At 39.1% G+C, this 17,304-nt stretch overlaps 1 protein-coding gene across 4 annotated transcripts in view; it reads right to left on the reverse strand.

The window, feature by feature from the left end:
• Positions 1-1,399: 1,399 nt before the first annotated feature.
• ELOVL6 (ELOVL fatty acid elongase 6) overlaps positions 1,400-17,304 on the reverse strand; it is a 137,443-nt gene continuing 121,538 nt past the window's right edge. For all 4 annotated transcript variants that reach the window (XM_070452277.1, XM_020887923.2, XM_070452279.1 and 1 more), the window contains one exon: positions 1,400-5,685. In XM_070452277.1, the coding sequence (XP_070308378.1) occupies positions 5,258-5,685 (428 nt within the window). In that variant the 3' untranslated portion in view covers positions 1,400-5,257. The remainder of the gene's footprint in view (positions 5,686-17,304) is intronic.

Consider the following 17,304-nt stretch of genomic DNA (forward strand, 5'->3'; position numbering starts at 1 on the left):
CTGTGGGGTTTTGATTAGAAGTATCTGGCACCCACATCATTCCTGGGCTCTGCTTGAGAACTGGGGAGTTTCAGTGACTCTCCTATGTTCCTTGAGCACACGGGAAGGCCTTTCTGAGATTTCTAAGTAGCCCTTATGGATGCCTCCTTTGCACTGCCCAGAAGAAGAAAGAAAAGAAACCACAAACAGTTTGGTTTTAAATCAAAAGTTATGATTTTATTTTTAATATACCAGGAAAAAAATATTTCTTTTAATGTCGTGAAATCAGCACTTGAAAATAACAATTCCAACATTGCTGTGATTTGCTCTGTGAGGCTTATATGGGTGGGCTTTTAGTTGAATAGAGGCACTGGGTCCTCTAAGAGGCGGAATCTTCCAGTGGTTTTCCAGGTAGCAGTGAGCAACCTCCTGCCTAAACATGCCCAGAGAGCAGACCTGTTTGAATTGACAGGCTTGGGCAGCACTATGAGGCTACTTCTGGAGCATTCTAGGGTTCTATCTTCTGGGAAAAAGTCTCCAGTGACACCAGGCATTGAGAGAATGACAGTGTTCAATACCAGCATGAGTCAGGACCTTGAAATCCTGGCTTAAAAGTGTTGCAAAAATGGCCTGTGATTTATGCAACCGGTTTCTTTAACCAGTTGCTTCAGGAGCTGTTTACTACAATGTAGTTTCGTGTTTGGATTTCTGTGAAGTGTATGTGATGCGAAGATTTATACTTGCCCAACATGAAATCAAACTGCCATTCTTAAGACTTCCCCAGCCCCCCTGAACTCCGCCACGGATGTGTTCCCACTGTCTGTCTCTTTAATGCTAGAATAACTAGTTTCACTTGTTTTAAAAAAAGTATAATTCAGGAGGAAGGGAGACCTGGGGCCTATTTTTCCTTCTCTGTGAGCCCTGAATTTTCAGAGTATCTGAGGATGAAGCAAGTAACTTGGTGATTCAACAGGCCTGTGAATAGTATTTGATGCTCTGCACAGGGGTACCTAACTGGTCTCTTTAGCTATGGGTTTTGCCACATGGCTCAAAGATGTTTATAACTGGCATGTTACAACTGACATTCAAGAAAATGCTATAACTACAATGATTCTTGTTTTGCTGAAGTATTGGGTACCAGCATACAGAGGCTCTTGGTTCACTGCAAGACTGGGACCTAACACTTCATCCTGATTGTCAGCGCAAAATAGAGTATCATTGCTTTATCAGCTCTCACTTTAATATGTGTGCAACAGAGGCCAAACCCTGTGGTGCATTCTTATCAAAATCTCTTTTGGTTGGTGACAGGTCTGAGGCACAAAGAATTGGTTCCTGTATACAGATAGAAAAGGGACAGAATAACAAATTAAGTTACAGGAGACAATGACTCACAGCATGAAAATACGCTCTACTACCATCCTGAATTGATAGCAAAATATTTATTATTGAAAACAAAAAGATCGGACCACTAGACTTTCATCAAAAAGCTCTCACACAATTGTACTTTTCAGGATGGAAACATTTTCAGGGAAAGAAGTGTCTAAGGGACAGGCACAGACCATGTGCACTGAACTCAGGGAGGTGGTCTGTTTGACCATCTCCACTGTCCTCACTGCCCTCTCGAGTCAGCACATGACCAACCCAACAACTACGTTGAAGATTCACTCGTTAACCTAACTGGGGGGCGGTGGGGGAAGCGTGCTGGAGCTTAGCTGTGTCTGAAGAAAGGCTGTTCTCTCGTAATAGATAGCAACCTGAGCTTATTTCTCCCTGGTAACCCAGCAGTCTGGAACCAGACCAGGCTTGTGGAGTATTCTACTCCAGTGTAGTTTATTCCGGGTGGTTTGTTGTTCTTAATGTGATACGTTTTATCTTATGATAATGATACCACAGCTGATTAAAAATATTTTTTTTCTGTGAGTCTCTTTCCTAGAAGTGTTCTTCCATCCTGTTCTGCAAAAACCCCACTCAGTCAAGTTCCAGACTCAGAGCCACATTAATAGAAATGATGGGGATATAATTTTTTCTTTCCCCATCAGCAACGTATATGAATGTATTGTCCCTGTCCCCTCGTGTTTATAGCAGCGTATAATTAGGTTTTCCTTAGTGGCTCAGACGGTAAAGAATCTGCCTGAAATGTGGGAGATGTGGGTTTGATCCCTGGGTCTGGAAGATCCCCTAGAGAAGGGGACAGATGGTTAGAAGGATGGGAGTAAACTAACTGGAATAATCATCTCAATACATGATTTTTGAATATAGTAGTGGCTCTGTTCTCATGAGCAAAATTAGAAGGTCCAGATAAAACCTCCTGATCTATGAATAGAGCATTTCTCACTAGAATGTTTTTTCACGGCAAACTCATAGACTTGGGTTGATGCTCAGACCTTGTGTATCAAATTGCACGTATTTATGTCTGAAATGAAGATCTGGTTTAAAAAATTTTTTCAATCCAGGAATGTTTTCACGATACTGGAATTGAAGTACAGTGGAAAATCTTCAATAGAAAGGAAATCTATTGCAGCATAGTGGGGCAGCTATAAAAACTTGCCTGCCTAAGTTTTTCTGGAATGTTAAGTGAAAGCAGGATTATCTATGTGGCAGTCAATTCTCTGATAGGCTTCAGATTTGCCAAGGGGTAGTGGTCCAGCCTCATATCTTAATAGAATTAATCACTTAAGCTGAGATGTTAAAAACAGTGTATTGAACCTGTAATAGCAGAATTTCAATTTTTTTAAAGGTGTGATTTTTGCCCCCTCCCATGATAAACATCGGAAATGCCTTTAGATATATTTAGCTAATTTTAAAACTATTTATTAGACATTCAACCTGTAAACAAAATTTCTAAATTACTTCATAAGTAGACACAAGTATGAACCTGTACCAAGATGAAAGTGCTTTGGAAGCATCAGAATCTGTTTAAGGTCTATGATTATTTCCTTATTCTAACCTGAATTAAAGGATCACTGATAAATCAATGGATCAAATCATTAAATTAAATCAACCAAATAAGCTCTAACTGTCCTTCAGTTAAATTCAAGTCAACTGTTATTTGGCCTTTTCCTTATTATTCTGCTCATTTTCTGTTATAAGAAAAAAAAGCTTATTGCACAGTATCATGTATTTTCAAAGATCAAAATAACACTTTGCATCCTAATAATCTATTAGTTGTTATAGCAGGACTTGTCTTTTCAGTCCGTGTCAGTTTTTGCCCTAATAATACATTCCTCCATCAATGCATCTATGAACCAATGTCAAGACGTCATAGATTGTTCACAATAATTTAACACAGACATAACAGCTTCCCTTCCCTGCATATAGCCCACCCTCCATCCCATCAGTCATGACTTGGTTTGCACAGATTCTGTTCATGGTTCAGACCATTCACACAGAATGGAATAAAACTTTATTCTTTTCAATTCCACACATAGACGAGATGCTGAGAAAGCCCTTGTCATCTCTGACAGAGAAGCAGAGCAGCTCTGTTTCATGAATGACAGCACAATTAAAGCTAAAATAATATAAAAATAATTTGAAAAATCCCTTTTCTGTACACACTCAAAGCAAGAAAGCTAAATGGCTTCTTTTTCTGCTAGCCAGAAAACATGTTTCTATGTATTTGGGCTTTAAAGTTCAGTGGACCTCACGTCTGTGTGTATATGTGTGTGGTTATGCATGTCTAATCTATGCAGTGTAGTAGCCCCTAATTTTTATCTAGTTTGTCTAATCATTAAGCTATATAACCAATTGGAATACTATTATATCACATTGAACAACTTGACATAATTGCTTCTTTGAAATACAGGAATGTTTACACATTTATTTGGCTTGTAAAGGACTGAAATATTACAGATATTATAGTATCTAGCCTTTTTTTTTTTTTTTTAAAGAATATGGCTCTTAATAAGTTGATTTTCTGAATTCCAGAGCATAAGTCCCTTTTCAAAAAATTTCTGAAGCTGACTCAAAGTAGGAAGAATGTCTTCTGATTTGGCCAAAAATATGGTGAATATTTTATATCCTTTAAAATTTGAATAAGTCTCTAAGGGGCCCTTTGTGTGTCGACTGTTCAGCCCAACTTGCCATGAAGTGTGTTTGTCAAAGTATCTCTGCTTGACCAGCAGAGGGCACTTCAAACACCTCTGCATTGCTTCAGCAAAGGCAGATGATGCAGAAACACAGTGTTCACCCAAGATCAAGGAGAGCCCTGTGGGCTGCTGTGTGAAATTCACAAAAATATAGAAAATGTGGACTGTCCCGCAGGGTTTCATTTGGAAAGTTATGTGTGGAGTCAACTATGGAGGGGCGCACTCATCGTCTCTCATATTGATCTTCGGCTCATTGCTCTTTCCCAAGAACTTCGGTACAGGGCCGCAACTTTTTATAGGTAAGAGAGTCTATTTTTCAACTAATTTGGTTGAATTGTCTGTTTTCTATTCTATATTTATTCTTCCGTTTGAAAGCCCAAGGCAACTGAACAAAGGATGCTGTGTCCCACCTCATTTAGGGGTAGGAAGAAACTATCAGAAATGCTGAGATCGGAGCTGCCCTTTCAGGAGTCGGGCTGCACTGCCTCCTTCCTCCCGGGGAGAGCCCTGGGAAAATATTGTGCCTCATTTTGTTATGGTGAACTCACTAGACTAAGGCTGTGCTATGAAGGGGAATGAGTCTCTCTCTTAGTTGAAATATAGTTTATCATCTGTTTTCTCAGGAGGTGATTAAGACATCTTTTCTCACGGGGGCTACAACCAGTAACCTTTCTTAAAAAGTACTTTCAATTTTGCAAAAGCGTTATTCTAGATAATACACCCCCGCCTCTTCCGTTTTTACTTTTTCTGTTGGCTCCAGTTTAGTGTCAGAAAAGATTAGAAAGGATTGTATGTATGTGCTCACGTGGTTTTTAAGTAAACTTCTTTGATCCTTAGAGAAATTTAACACTTAGTAAATTCATTTTTTCCATATACTGTTAATAGCTTGTTTGCCTTCTCTCTCTCGGGCCCACTTTGCTCTCGTTTGTCCTAGAGTTGACAGGTAAAGAGGGAATGGGGTCTTCCAGCAGCAGTCCTTTGAGATGGAGGTGTACTCAGTGAGTCCTCACCCAAACAGGATCACTAACTTACTGGGTTACGTCAACCTAACTATGCCTAAGCTGCCTCGGGTTGTGTGTTGCTCATGTGTCTCGTTTTGTTTTAGCTGCACCGTGTGATTCCTTGTGCCATTTTCGTTTGTCTGCTGTTTTTCTTGATGACCCTGAGCTGCGGCTTCCTCCTCAGCTCCGACACTAGTCAGCCTTCCTCGCTTTCCTCAGCTTGCTGCCGATGTAGGCCTCAAAGAAGAAGTGGCAGAAGAGCACAAAGTAGCTGAGGTACATGAGCGAGGACCAGAAGATGTTCTGGAAGTGGGAGTGGCACTGCTCATGCTGCATCCACTGGAAGACCAGGTAGTTAATGACACAGCCTATCAGCATCTGAACGATCTGGGACAGGGTGATGAACATGGCGAACTTCCGGGAGACGCGGAAGCCCGCCGCTCGCAAGGCATAGTAAGAGTACATCACAGAGTGCACGCTGAAGTTCATCGTCATGAACCACCCACCCCCTGCGACCATGTCCTTGTAGGAGTACCAGGAATACAGCAGCACAGTGATGTGGTGGTACCAGTGCAGGAAGATCAGCTTCTGCTTCCGCAGAATGATGAATATTGTATCTCCTGGAAGACACAAGCAGAAACGGTGTCAGCCCCCGGCTGCGCTCCGTGTCAGGAAGGTAAGTGAACTTGTGCCTGAGGATGAGAGGGATCTGGGTTAGACTTGGGGACCCTGGCAGGTTATTCATCCTACAGTCTCGTTTCCTCATCTGTAATATGGAGGTAATAGCTTGGAATTATCTGAGGATTAAATAGGATACAAAACAGGCACATGGTAAACACTCCATAAATGTTACTTTCAGAAAAGTGCTTTGCACACAATCATATTATTGATTTGGAAGGGACACTAGGTAAATATATTGTCCATTTCCAATGAGGCTGTGTATTTTAGGAAATATCACCTAGAAGAGAGTCAAGTGATACTCGTTCATCAAGAGAAACAAATTTGAATTCAAGTGCCCAGTAAAATGTTCTTAGGCCGCTCTGGAGTAATAAAACCACTTTTCTCTGGTACATGACAAAAGTACTCTTTAAAAACATATTTTTGTGGGTTCCCTATAAAATGTGAAGCCTTGACACATGGAAATTAAAAAAGTAAAATTTAAACAAAAGGCTATTGCTGGATAAGAGACAAGATAGCGGAGCAGGACTTGAGCTCACCTCTTCTCACAAAAACATGAAAATCACAAGTAACTACTGAGCAACTGTTGACAAAAAAGATACTCTATATCCAAAGACAAAGACAGCACACCCGTTAGACTTGCCATTATCAAAAAGTCTACAAAAAATACCTTTTTAGGCTATTTACATACATGTAATAGTATGTAACATTTGCCTTTCTGTGTCTGACTTATTTCACTCAGTATGACCATCTCTGGATCCATTCATGTTGCTGCAAATATCAATAGTTTGTAATTTTTTAATGACTGAGTAATATTCCAGTGTGTATATGGAACTTATTTACAAAACAGAAGTAGAATCACAGATGTAGAGAGCTAGGTTATGGTATGTATGGTTACTAGGGGATACAGTAGGGGAGGGATGGATTGGGAGACCAGGACTGACGTACATACACTACAATATATAAAAGAGATAGCTCAGAACCTGCTGCGGAGCACCAGGAACTCTACTCAATACTCTCTAGGGGCCTAGGTGGGGAAAGAATAAATAAAAAAAAAATTTTATATCGGTTATACAACTGATTCACTTTGCTGTGTACCTGAAACTAACACAGCACTTAAATCAACTAGATTCCAATGAAATTTTTTTAAAAAGTCTACAACCAATAAATCCTGGAGAGGGTGTGGAGAAAAGGGAACCAACCTGCACTGTTGGTAGAAATGTGAAATTGGTACAGCCACCATGGAGAACAGGGAGGGTCCTTAAAAAATGAAAAATAGAACTATCCTATGATCCAGGAATCCCACTCCTGGGCACGTATCCAGAGAAAAGCATGACTTGAAAAGATGCATGCACCCTAATGTTCATTGCAGCACTATGTACAACAGCCAAAACACAGAAGCAATGCAAATGTCTACCACAAGAGGCATGGAAAAGATGTGCTACATATATACAATGGAATATTAGGCATAAAAAAGTGAAATAATGCCATTTGAAGCAATGGCTGAGAGATCATCATACTAAGTGAAATAAGTCAGAGGAAGACAAATATCACACAATATCACTTACACGTGAAATCTAAAAATGATACAAATGAACTTACTTGCAAAACAGATTTCAAAAACAAACTTATGGTTTCCAAAGGGTGGGGGAGGATAAATTAGGCATTTAGATAATCAACAAGGGCCTACTGTATAGCACAGGGAAATCTACTTAATACTGTAATAATCTATATGGGAAAAGAATCTGAAAAAGAATGAGTATATGTATATTTATAAGTGAATCATTGCTGTGTACCTGAAATAACATTGTAAATCAACTGTACTCTAATATAAATTTTGAAAAGTTAAAAAACAGAAAAAGAACAAAAATTATCCTCTGTATTTACTGAAGAGGATGATAGGTATTTTGGTAGCAATGAATCAAGTGATAAAAAACAGAGAATGACACTTTCTTGTGGAATTAAAACTCTTGAAAATGCTTTACAGGATTATCCAAAATCTCAGTAACATTAACCCCTTGAAGAAAAAGACTACTGTTTCTTTGGCCTAATTCTCTCATCTGAGCTATTTTGGCTACCCAAAGGACCACTATTCATATCTAAGGTAGAGAATTTATATTATAGAAGCAAGAATGGTGCTCATGTAGATATATGCTCTTTGTCTATAATGATTCTTTGAAAAGCCTAGGGATTCTGAAAAATATACTTTAAAACACTTACATAAAAATAGATGAAGAGCAGGCACAGTAACAAATACACCCAATTCCATTAACAAGTACCAAAAAAAAACCACAAAAACCCAACAACAAAACACGGGGATGTGGGACAGAAGCAGGATTTATGTGGCAGATGCTTCATTTTCTTCCCTATCTTTGTGGTTTTCAGGTATGAGAAAAATCAATATCCTTCATGACCTTTGGTGATGTCGACTTCTTTTTGTATAGCAAGGATAACTAGATGGTCCCTCTTCTTACTCTGAAGTTTAATTAACCACAAGGGGAATTAGTACTTACCCTTGTCTTATCCCTTATTCTTCAAGGATGCCCTAAAACATTGGGTACAAAGGAAGGTCAGACAATGTTGGATCTTGCAAAGACTTAAGGTTCTGGTGAGACCTTAAGTAAACAGAAAAGATAAGATTGATGGGGATGTAAATTGGTTACAGCCATTATGAAGAACAGAATGGAGGTTTCTCAAAAAACTAAAAGCAGAGCTACCATATGATCCAGCAATCCTACTCCTGGGTATATATTCTGAAAAGACAAAATCTCTAACTCAAAAAAATACATGTACTCCAATGTTCATAGAAGCATGATAAACAACGTAAGTGTCCATCAACAGATGAATGAATAAAAATGTGATACGGCAACCCATGCCAGTATTCTTGTCTGGGAAATTCCATGGACAGAGGAGCCTAGTGGGCTACAGTCCATGGGGTCACAAAGACTTGGACAGGACTTAGTTGCTAAACAACAACAACTACTACACACACACAGGATATTACTCAGCCATAAAAAGGAAATATTGCCATTTGTAACAACATGAATGGACTTAGAGAATATAAGTGAAGTAAAAGACATGCTATAATGATATCACTTATATGTGGAAGCTAAAATATATGCAAATGTATTCATTTACAAAACAGACTCACAAACATAGAAAACAAACTTATGGTCACCAAAGGGAAAAGTGGAAGTAAGGCATGGGATAAATTAGGAGTTTCATTCTAATCCCAAAGAAAGGCAACGCCAAACAATGTTCAAAGAACAATACAATTGCACTCATTTCACATGTTAGCAAGATTATGCTCAAAATCCTTCAAGGTAGGCTACAGTAGTTCATGAACCAAGAACTTCCAGATGTACAAGCTAGATTTAGAAGACAGAGGAACCAGAGATCAAATTAGATCTGGTAGACAGAATGCCCGAAGAACTATGGACAGAGGTTTGTAACACTGTAAGGAGGTGGTGACCAAAACCATCCTCAAACAAAGAAATGCAAGAAGACAAAGTGGTTGTCTGAGGAGGCCTTACAAATAGCTGAGAAAAGAGAAGCTAAAGGCAAAGGAGAAAAGGAAAGATATACCCAACTGAATGCAGAGTTCCAAAGAAGAGCAAGGGAGAGATAAGAAAGCCTTAAGTGAACAGTGCAAAGAAACAGAGGAAAACAATAGAATGGGAGACTAGAGATCTTTTCAAGAAAATTAGAGATACTGAGGGAATATTTCATACAAAGATGGGCACAATTAAGGACAGAAACAGCAAGGACCTAACAGAAGAAGAAATTAAGAAGTGGCACAAATACACAACTGTACAAAAATGACAGTTAATGACCTGGATGATCATGATGGTGTGGTCACCTGGAGTGTGAAGTTAAGTGGGCCTTAGGAAGCATTACTACAAACAAAGTGAGTGGAGGAGATGGAATTCCAGCTGAGCTATTTCAAATCCTAAAAGATGATGCTGTGAAAGTGTTCTCACTCAATATGCCAGCAACTCTGTAAAATTTAGCAGTGGCCACAGGACTGGAAAAGGTCGGTTTTCATTCCAATCCCAAAGAAGGGCAATGCCAAAGAATGTTCATGTTACTGCACAATTGCACTCATTTCACATGCTAGCAAGGTAATGCTCAAAATCCTTCAAGCTAAGCTTCAACAGTATGTGAACCAAGAACTTCCAGATGTACAAGCTGGATTTAGAAAAGGCAGAGGAACCAGAGATCAAATTGCCAACATTTGCTGGATCATAGCAAAAGCAAGGGAATTCCAAAAAAACCCATCTACTTCTGCTTCATTGACCATGCTAAAGCCTTTGACTGTCTCAATCACAACAAACTGTGGAAAATTCTTAGAGAGATGGGAATACCCAACTATTTTACCGGCCTTCTGAGAAACCTGTATGCAGGACAAGAAGCAACAGTTAGTATTATACATGGAACAATGGACTGGTTCAAAATTGGGAAAAGAATAACTTAAGGCTGTATATTATCACCCTGCTTATTTAACTCATATGCAGAGTACATCATGCTAGGCTAGATGAATCACAAGTGGAATCAAGATTGCCAGGCAATATCAATAAATTTCAGTTATGCAGATGATACCACTTTAATGGCAGAAAGCCAAGAGGAACTACAGAGTTTCTAGATGAAGGTAAAAGAGGATAGTGAAAAAGTTGGCTTAAAACTCAACATTCAGAAAACTAAGATCATGGCATCCGGTCCCATCACTTAGTGGCAAATAGATGGTGAAACAGTGTTAGACTTTATTTTCTTGGGCTCCAAAATCCTGTGGTTGATGACTGCAGCCATGAAATTAAGACATTTGCTGCTTAGAAGAAAGCTATGACAAACCTAGACAGTGTATTAAAAAGCAGAGACATCACTTTGCCAACAAAGGTCCCTATAGTCAAAGCTATGGTTTTCCCAGTAGTCATGTATGGATTTAAGAGTTGGACCATAAAGAAGGCTGGTAACTGAAGAATTGATGCTTTTGAAGTGTGGTGCTGGAGAAGACTCTTGAGAGTCCCCTGGATAGCAAGGAGATCAAACCAGTCAATCCTATAGGAAATCAACCTTGAATATTCATTGGAAGGACTGATGCTGAAACTGAAGCTCTAATACTTTTGATTGGAAGCAGTTCATGGGGTCATAGAGAGTCGAACACAACTTGGCTACTGAACAGCAATGGGATTAACAGATACACATGCTATTGTATATAAGGTAGATAAACAAAGATTCACTGTATAGCATGGAAAACTGTATTCAATGTCTTATAAGAAACTATAATGGAAAAAAAATTTTTAAAACAAAAAATCTGAATCACTGCTGTACACTTGAAATTAACAAGATTGTAAATCAGCTATTCTTCAAGAAAACATATAGTCAGTTACTACCTAGGGAATATGAAAAAAACAAAAAGTAAACTCCAACATTATTACTTATTTGTTTAGGACAGAAAGTTTCCAGCTGCTGCATTTCTGAACCTTTTATAAAATTTTCTTTGAAGTCTTCTCTATTGTGAGATGCTTGACATATTAAGCCTATAAATGTCAGACAGACTAATAATGATCGATGGTGACAGTAACTTTCAGTTATATGTTAAAGGGACACAACTAGTGTTAGGAGACCTGGTGTCTACTTATTTGTGTTAATCTGTGCTATTTTTGTGTGTGTGTCAAAGATCCACTATTTCTGTGTAATTACTACTCTGTGCCTCCCCTTCCTTCTATGGACTATAACGTAGACATGGTAATTTCAACTTATCTTTGTTCACAGCAGAAAGAAGGTAGAATTTCCAAGGAATTGTATGTTAAAAGCCAATTTATTTGTAATTGAGACTTTGAGTCTCTAAGTACTAACTAAAATAAAAATAAAGCCTGTACAATATTCAAACATAATTATTTGCCATAAAATAATGAGCATTTTATCCTTTTAAATTCCTAATTTTACCTCTGTCATCACCTTTATATTAAAACTTTATTGTCTAAAGAACAGTCTGAGTGGGAAGAGTGGTAGGGGACAAAACACAGATCATGAGAATGGGCTAACCATAGAAGCTACAAATCTGGATTGGAATATTGTGTTCTTCCTGTCTGAGTGGGGGTCTCTGGCTTGATATAAGACATACCAGGTGTTTCCATTTAACATGGGGAGGTGGGGGCAAAGGTCATGCCACGAGATCTTCAAAATGAAATTAATTTAGGTACACATAAATTTTTCTCAGAAGAGCTATGCAGGGTGATCAGATGGAGAAAGAAGATGAGGCGCTTCCAGTGATGGCCCTGAGTCTCTCACGAGTAGCACTCCAAATCCATATCAAAGTTACTGTCCCCAGGCAGGCCACCAACCCAGAGAAGGGGAGTTTCCCTTGAGTGAGGTTCTAGAAAGGATGCCCTGAGACCTCTCAGGGTTCTTCTGATATCACAGCTGAGATGCACCAGTCATGCAGCTCTGGGGATTATAAATTATTTTTCCTCTGGGAAAAACCACACAACAACCCATTTAATTTGTTGTGAGCCAATCATACTGATAGCATTCCACATCCAGGCCTATCAAAAGATACAGAGTGGTTGAGAAATGCAAACAAGATATTGAGACTGTGAATGCAGTGTCAGCCAACCAATCTTCCTCGGGCAAAAGTCCTGCAGGCATTACAGGAAGAATTGTGGCCATGTATCAGCAGTGGATCTTCTGACTCGTGAATGTTTTGGCCATGTCACGTATTTTAGCTTCCTCTGGTTCATGTTCTTTACAACAGTGTAACCTTTGGTTTGGCTATTTTCAGTCAAGAGCCAGTCTGAAGCCAGATCATGGTGATCCGGTAGCTAAGTGTCCCTCCTGGACTATGCCTGCTGCCCATGTGTTGTCAAGTGCAGACCTGTGTGCAGCTCTGGAGATGCTCACGAGCTTGTGGAAGCCCCAGCCAGCAAGAGGTGGCGCGCCCACTGCGTGTCTGGTTTGTTACAGATGGCTGCGCCCCTCTTCGCAGAGTTAGCGGGAGCTCCGCTGAGTCAGAGTTTCAAAAACAATGACGAGCTCAACTGAGCAAGGACCTAGACCCAGAGCAGATGTTTCCAAGTTTTAACAAAACAAAATCTCAGCAGGTTTTAATATAATTCAAACAGTAGTCAGTCAAAGGTTTTGGCACACAACGCAGGTTGGTGGCTGTCTTCCCCTCACTTGTTCCAGTAGACCGTAGCCCTGGAATTCACTGAAATGAGCGCATTGTTCTCTGCTGAGACAGAAAGCCCTTCTTGCTACTGAAAGTCCAGTGAGGGGGGAATGTTAGTGTTTAATGGGCACAGAATTTTCAGTTGGGGAAGATAAAACTTCTGGAGGTGGATGGTGTGATGGCTGCACAACAATGCCAACGCCCATAATGCAGCAGCCCTGTCACCTAGAAATGGCCAATTTTACATCTGCTTTGCCACAATAAAAAAAAATAGTGAAAACTGCAGGCATGCAGGTTTTGGGAGTGGGAAAATAGAGTTTTCAGTACTGAACATGGAAGAACTGTTCTTTTTCCTCTCTCAAGACCTTTTCTTTCTGGTATACATTAGGAAGTTCAGAATAGAGAACTGAAAGCAGAACTGGGGACCTAAAAAATAAGAAAAATTCTAAATAATTCAAATGAATAAAGCTTTCATAATTAAATAGTAGCGACAAGATTTTCTAAGAGTGAAAAACAGGGAAGGAATTTAACTTCCCAAACCAACAAAAAGCCACCCAGAGCACACATGTTCACTAAATTAGGTGAACTGGTTTAGGATCTATTTTTGATGAAGCAGTTTACCTCGTGAAGATAGTTATCAAGTAAGATCCAGGATATCTGAAAGGGAATAAGTCATATTTGAAAATTGAAAAAGGGTACTCAAGACTGAAAATATCTGTATAATGGATCTGAAACCACATGAAGACTTGGTGTCACACACTACCCTCATTAAAGAGCTGCAATCGAGTTTAGGATTTATCTTTCAACTCTTTAGCCCACTGACAGCCCTTCAATCCCTTGTTTGAACTATGAAGGAATGGATTGTTTGATATGCAGCCTATAAACTGCTGTGGTGAATGAGGCTTCTCCAGGCAAAGTGATCATCAAGCCAATGGCATAAGGAACTAGAATACAGCTCCTTTGGGCCTCAAGAAGGAACAGAACTGTGTCCAATTACAAGGTCTACACCGGGGCAGGAGGGAGTGGTATGTTCGCGCCTAGATTAATTAAGACAGGCAATTGACTACCCTACCCTCCTCAGGACCAACAACACTCCAACAAGACAGAGGAGTATAGCACAAATACCTCTGAATGATGCAGCTCTCATCCACAAATTCTAACCTTACGACTCAGGTGTCCATCTAGAGTAGATGCTGGGTAGACAGACAGCACAGAGCTACTCACGTCTTTGAAGGAAAATGACCACTATGAATGGGTTGGTGTGGCTCTTCCACATATGATTCCTTCAAAAGGTAGAAGGAACTATTTTTATTCTCAAGTTCCTCAAACGCAACTGGATAAAACTCAGAAGACAGACAAGCAGCCCCGGCAGGGAAATGCACTTCTAGAAGCCAAGACTGAAGTACCTCCTTTGCAATTAGAGGCCTAAAGGCCAGAAGTTCTGATTAAAACAAGCAAGACGGTACTCTTTGAGGGTAGGGAGGGGGAAACTGTGAAGGTGTTCAGGGATGGCATGCAGAGGGAATCAAGGTTCAAGCGTTTACTGTATTCATGTATCTATAGACAATTCTTTATCAAAAAGGTAGGGGGAGGGGCAGTTCATAAGGATACTTACACAGAATAAAGTAAAAGTCAAAGGGATATATTTCTCAATTTGAATAGTTCTTTAGTCTGACTCAGAGCAGAGACTCTATGACTCTAAATAAAAAATTACTATGAGAAATGCAGACAATCTTTTATCTATACCCGAAAATACAAAATTAAAATGTCCTCATAGAATTTTGAAATTCCTGAAAAACACATCTGTAGGCTTTTAGGCATTGTCTGTAGCTCCAAGTCTGAAAAACACTTCTCTAGTCTAAGACTGCAGCTAGTGGTCCTAATCCAAATATTAAAAAATAGCTGCCTGAGGGCCTGGTTCATAAAAAAATTCATATGATAAATTTCTCTTTTTGATAAAGTAGCAATTCCATTTCAGCATTTTAAATGCCTGGCCCATGGTAGGTGCTTATTATAAGTTTATTAAAGGATCCACACACCTATGGTCAAATTAATCTTTGACAAAGAAGGAAAGAAAAAGACAGTCTCTTCAGCAAGGGGTGTTAGGAAAGTTGGACAGCTTCATGTAAATCTATGAAGTTAGGACACACCGTCTCACCATATACAAAAATAAACTCAAGATGGCTTAAAGACATAAATATAAGACATGATACCATAAAACTCTTAGAAGAGAACATAGGCAAAACATTCTCTGACGTAAATCTTACCAATATTTTCTAAGGCCATTCTCCCAAGGCAATAGATATAAAAGCAAAAATTAAAGAAGTCAATTAAACTTGCAAGCTTTTGCAAAGCAAAGGAAAACATAAACGGAAAAAAAAAAAAGACAACCCATGGACTGGGAGAAAATATTTGCAAACATGACCAACAAGAGCTTAATTTGCAAAATATACAAATAGTTCATACAGTTCAACAACAATAAAAACAAACATCCCAACTGAAAAATGGGCAGAAGACCTAATAGGCATTTCTTCAAAGAAGACATACAGATGACGCGTAGGCACATGAAAAGAGGGTCAACTATCATTAATTATTAGAGAAATGCAAATCAAAACCACAGTGAGGTACTATCTCACATCAGTCAGAATGACCATTATTAAAATGTTTACAAATAACAAATGCTATAGAGGATGTGGAGAAAAGGGAACACTCGGACACTGTTGGTGGGAATGTAAGTTAGTACAGCCACTATGGAACAGTACGGAAGTTCCTTAGACAAGTAAAAACAGAGCTACCACGTGATCCAGCAATCCCACTCGTGGGCATATATTCAGACAAAACGATAATTCAAAAAGATACATGCAACCCCTATGTTCATAACAGCACTAGTCACAATAGCCAAGACACGGAAACAACCTAAAGTGTCTGTCAACAAATGAATAAAGAAGATGTGGCACATATATATACAGTGGAATACTACTCTGCCATAAAAAATAAAACCCGGCCATGTGCAGCAGTGTAGATGGGATGATCATACTAAGTGAAATAAGTCAGAAAAAAAAGGCAAATACCATATGATATCGATTACATGTGGAATGCACCACATGACACAAATGAATTTTACAAAACAGAACTGGATTCACAGACATAGAGAAGTGATCTGAGGTTGCCAAGGGGGCAAGCAGGGGAAGGCATGAGTGTGAGTTTGGGATTAGCAGATGCAAACTATTGTATATAGAATGGATAACAACAAAGTCCTACTGTAAAACACAGGCAACTATTAATATATTCAATACCGTATGCTAAGCCATAATGAAAAAGAATGTGTAAAAAAAGAGTGCGTATGAATAACAGAATCACCTTACTGTACAGCAGAAGTTAGGGCAACATGTAAATCTACTATATTTCAATAAAAAATTTTAAAAATTTATTAAAGGAATAAACTAATGAGTCCATACTGATGCATTTCACTCTAAGACATTTGGATGTGTGTGTGAGTGCTGAAGTTTTTTCCCGCTGCTCCTCCTTTGTCTTTGACCTGGGAAGAAGTGGTCAGACCAACAGTTCAAACCAATTACCAGCAGATTAAAGCCCGTGATGAAGAGTGGCCAGAGGCAAAGGGTGCACACATCAGAGGCATGTCATCTCCTCTGTGAACAAACACAAACTAGGGGAACCCTTCAGAAAGACTCGATAGCTAATACTGCAGGTAACTGATAATGAAATTACAACTTCCAGCCCCGTTTTCAGGAGAAACAGGAGATGGAACGCAATCTACAAATGAAAATTTTGAACTAAATAAACCAATTCTTAATTACAGATAAAACATTAAGAAACCCAGAGGATGGACAGGTGTCCCGTAAGGATGTGAACCAATTTGTGAGATGCTGGCCAGCATGGCTCATAGATGAACTCAGATCTTTTTATCACTGGTGGCTCCCTTTTATTTTCCTGGGGAACTGAGCCTGTGTTAAAAAAAAAAAACAACAACTCTTGCTACTTGATTTTTCAGTGTGTGTGTTAACTTGAAACACACTTATATTCAAGACTATTAAAGAGTTCAAGTTAAAGCAAAAACTGTTAGGAATCCACCTATCTATCCAGTACTAGAATTTTGGATTAATTTCTAGAAGATGAATTATATTTCTCTAAGGCCTATTTCTTCAATTGATTAAAATTAAACAATATCAGAAACTAACCCTTAATATTTTGTGAATGAGAACATAAGGATACCCAAACAAAAGGCTGAATGTCCTAGTCTGTATCCAAACTCCAGAGTTGAACATATGCTTCGCTATGAGACTGGGAAATAGCTGTGAGGCGAACTTTCCCCAATATTCTAATATTACTTCAGCTGTTAAAGGCCTCAGAGAAGGGGCTAGGTAGATGTTCT

This window comes from Odocoileus virginianus, chromosome 21, assembly GCF_023699985.2.
Source record: "Odocoileus virginianus isolate 20LAN1187 ecotype Illinois chromosome 21, Ovbor_1.2, whole genome shotgun sequence".
Taxonomy (NCBI): Eukaryota; Metazoa; Chordata; class Mammalia; order Artiodactyla; family Cervidae; genus Odocoileus; species Odocoileus virginianus.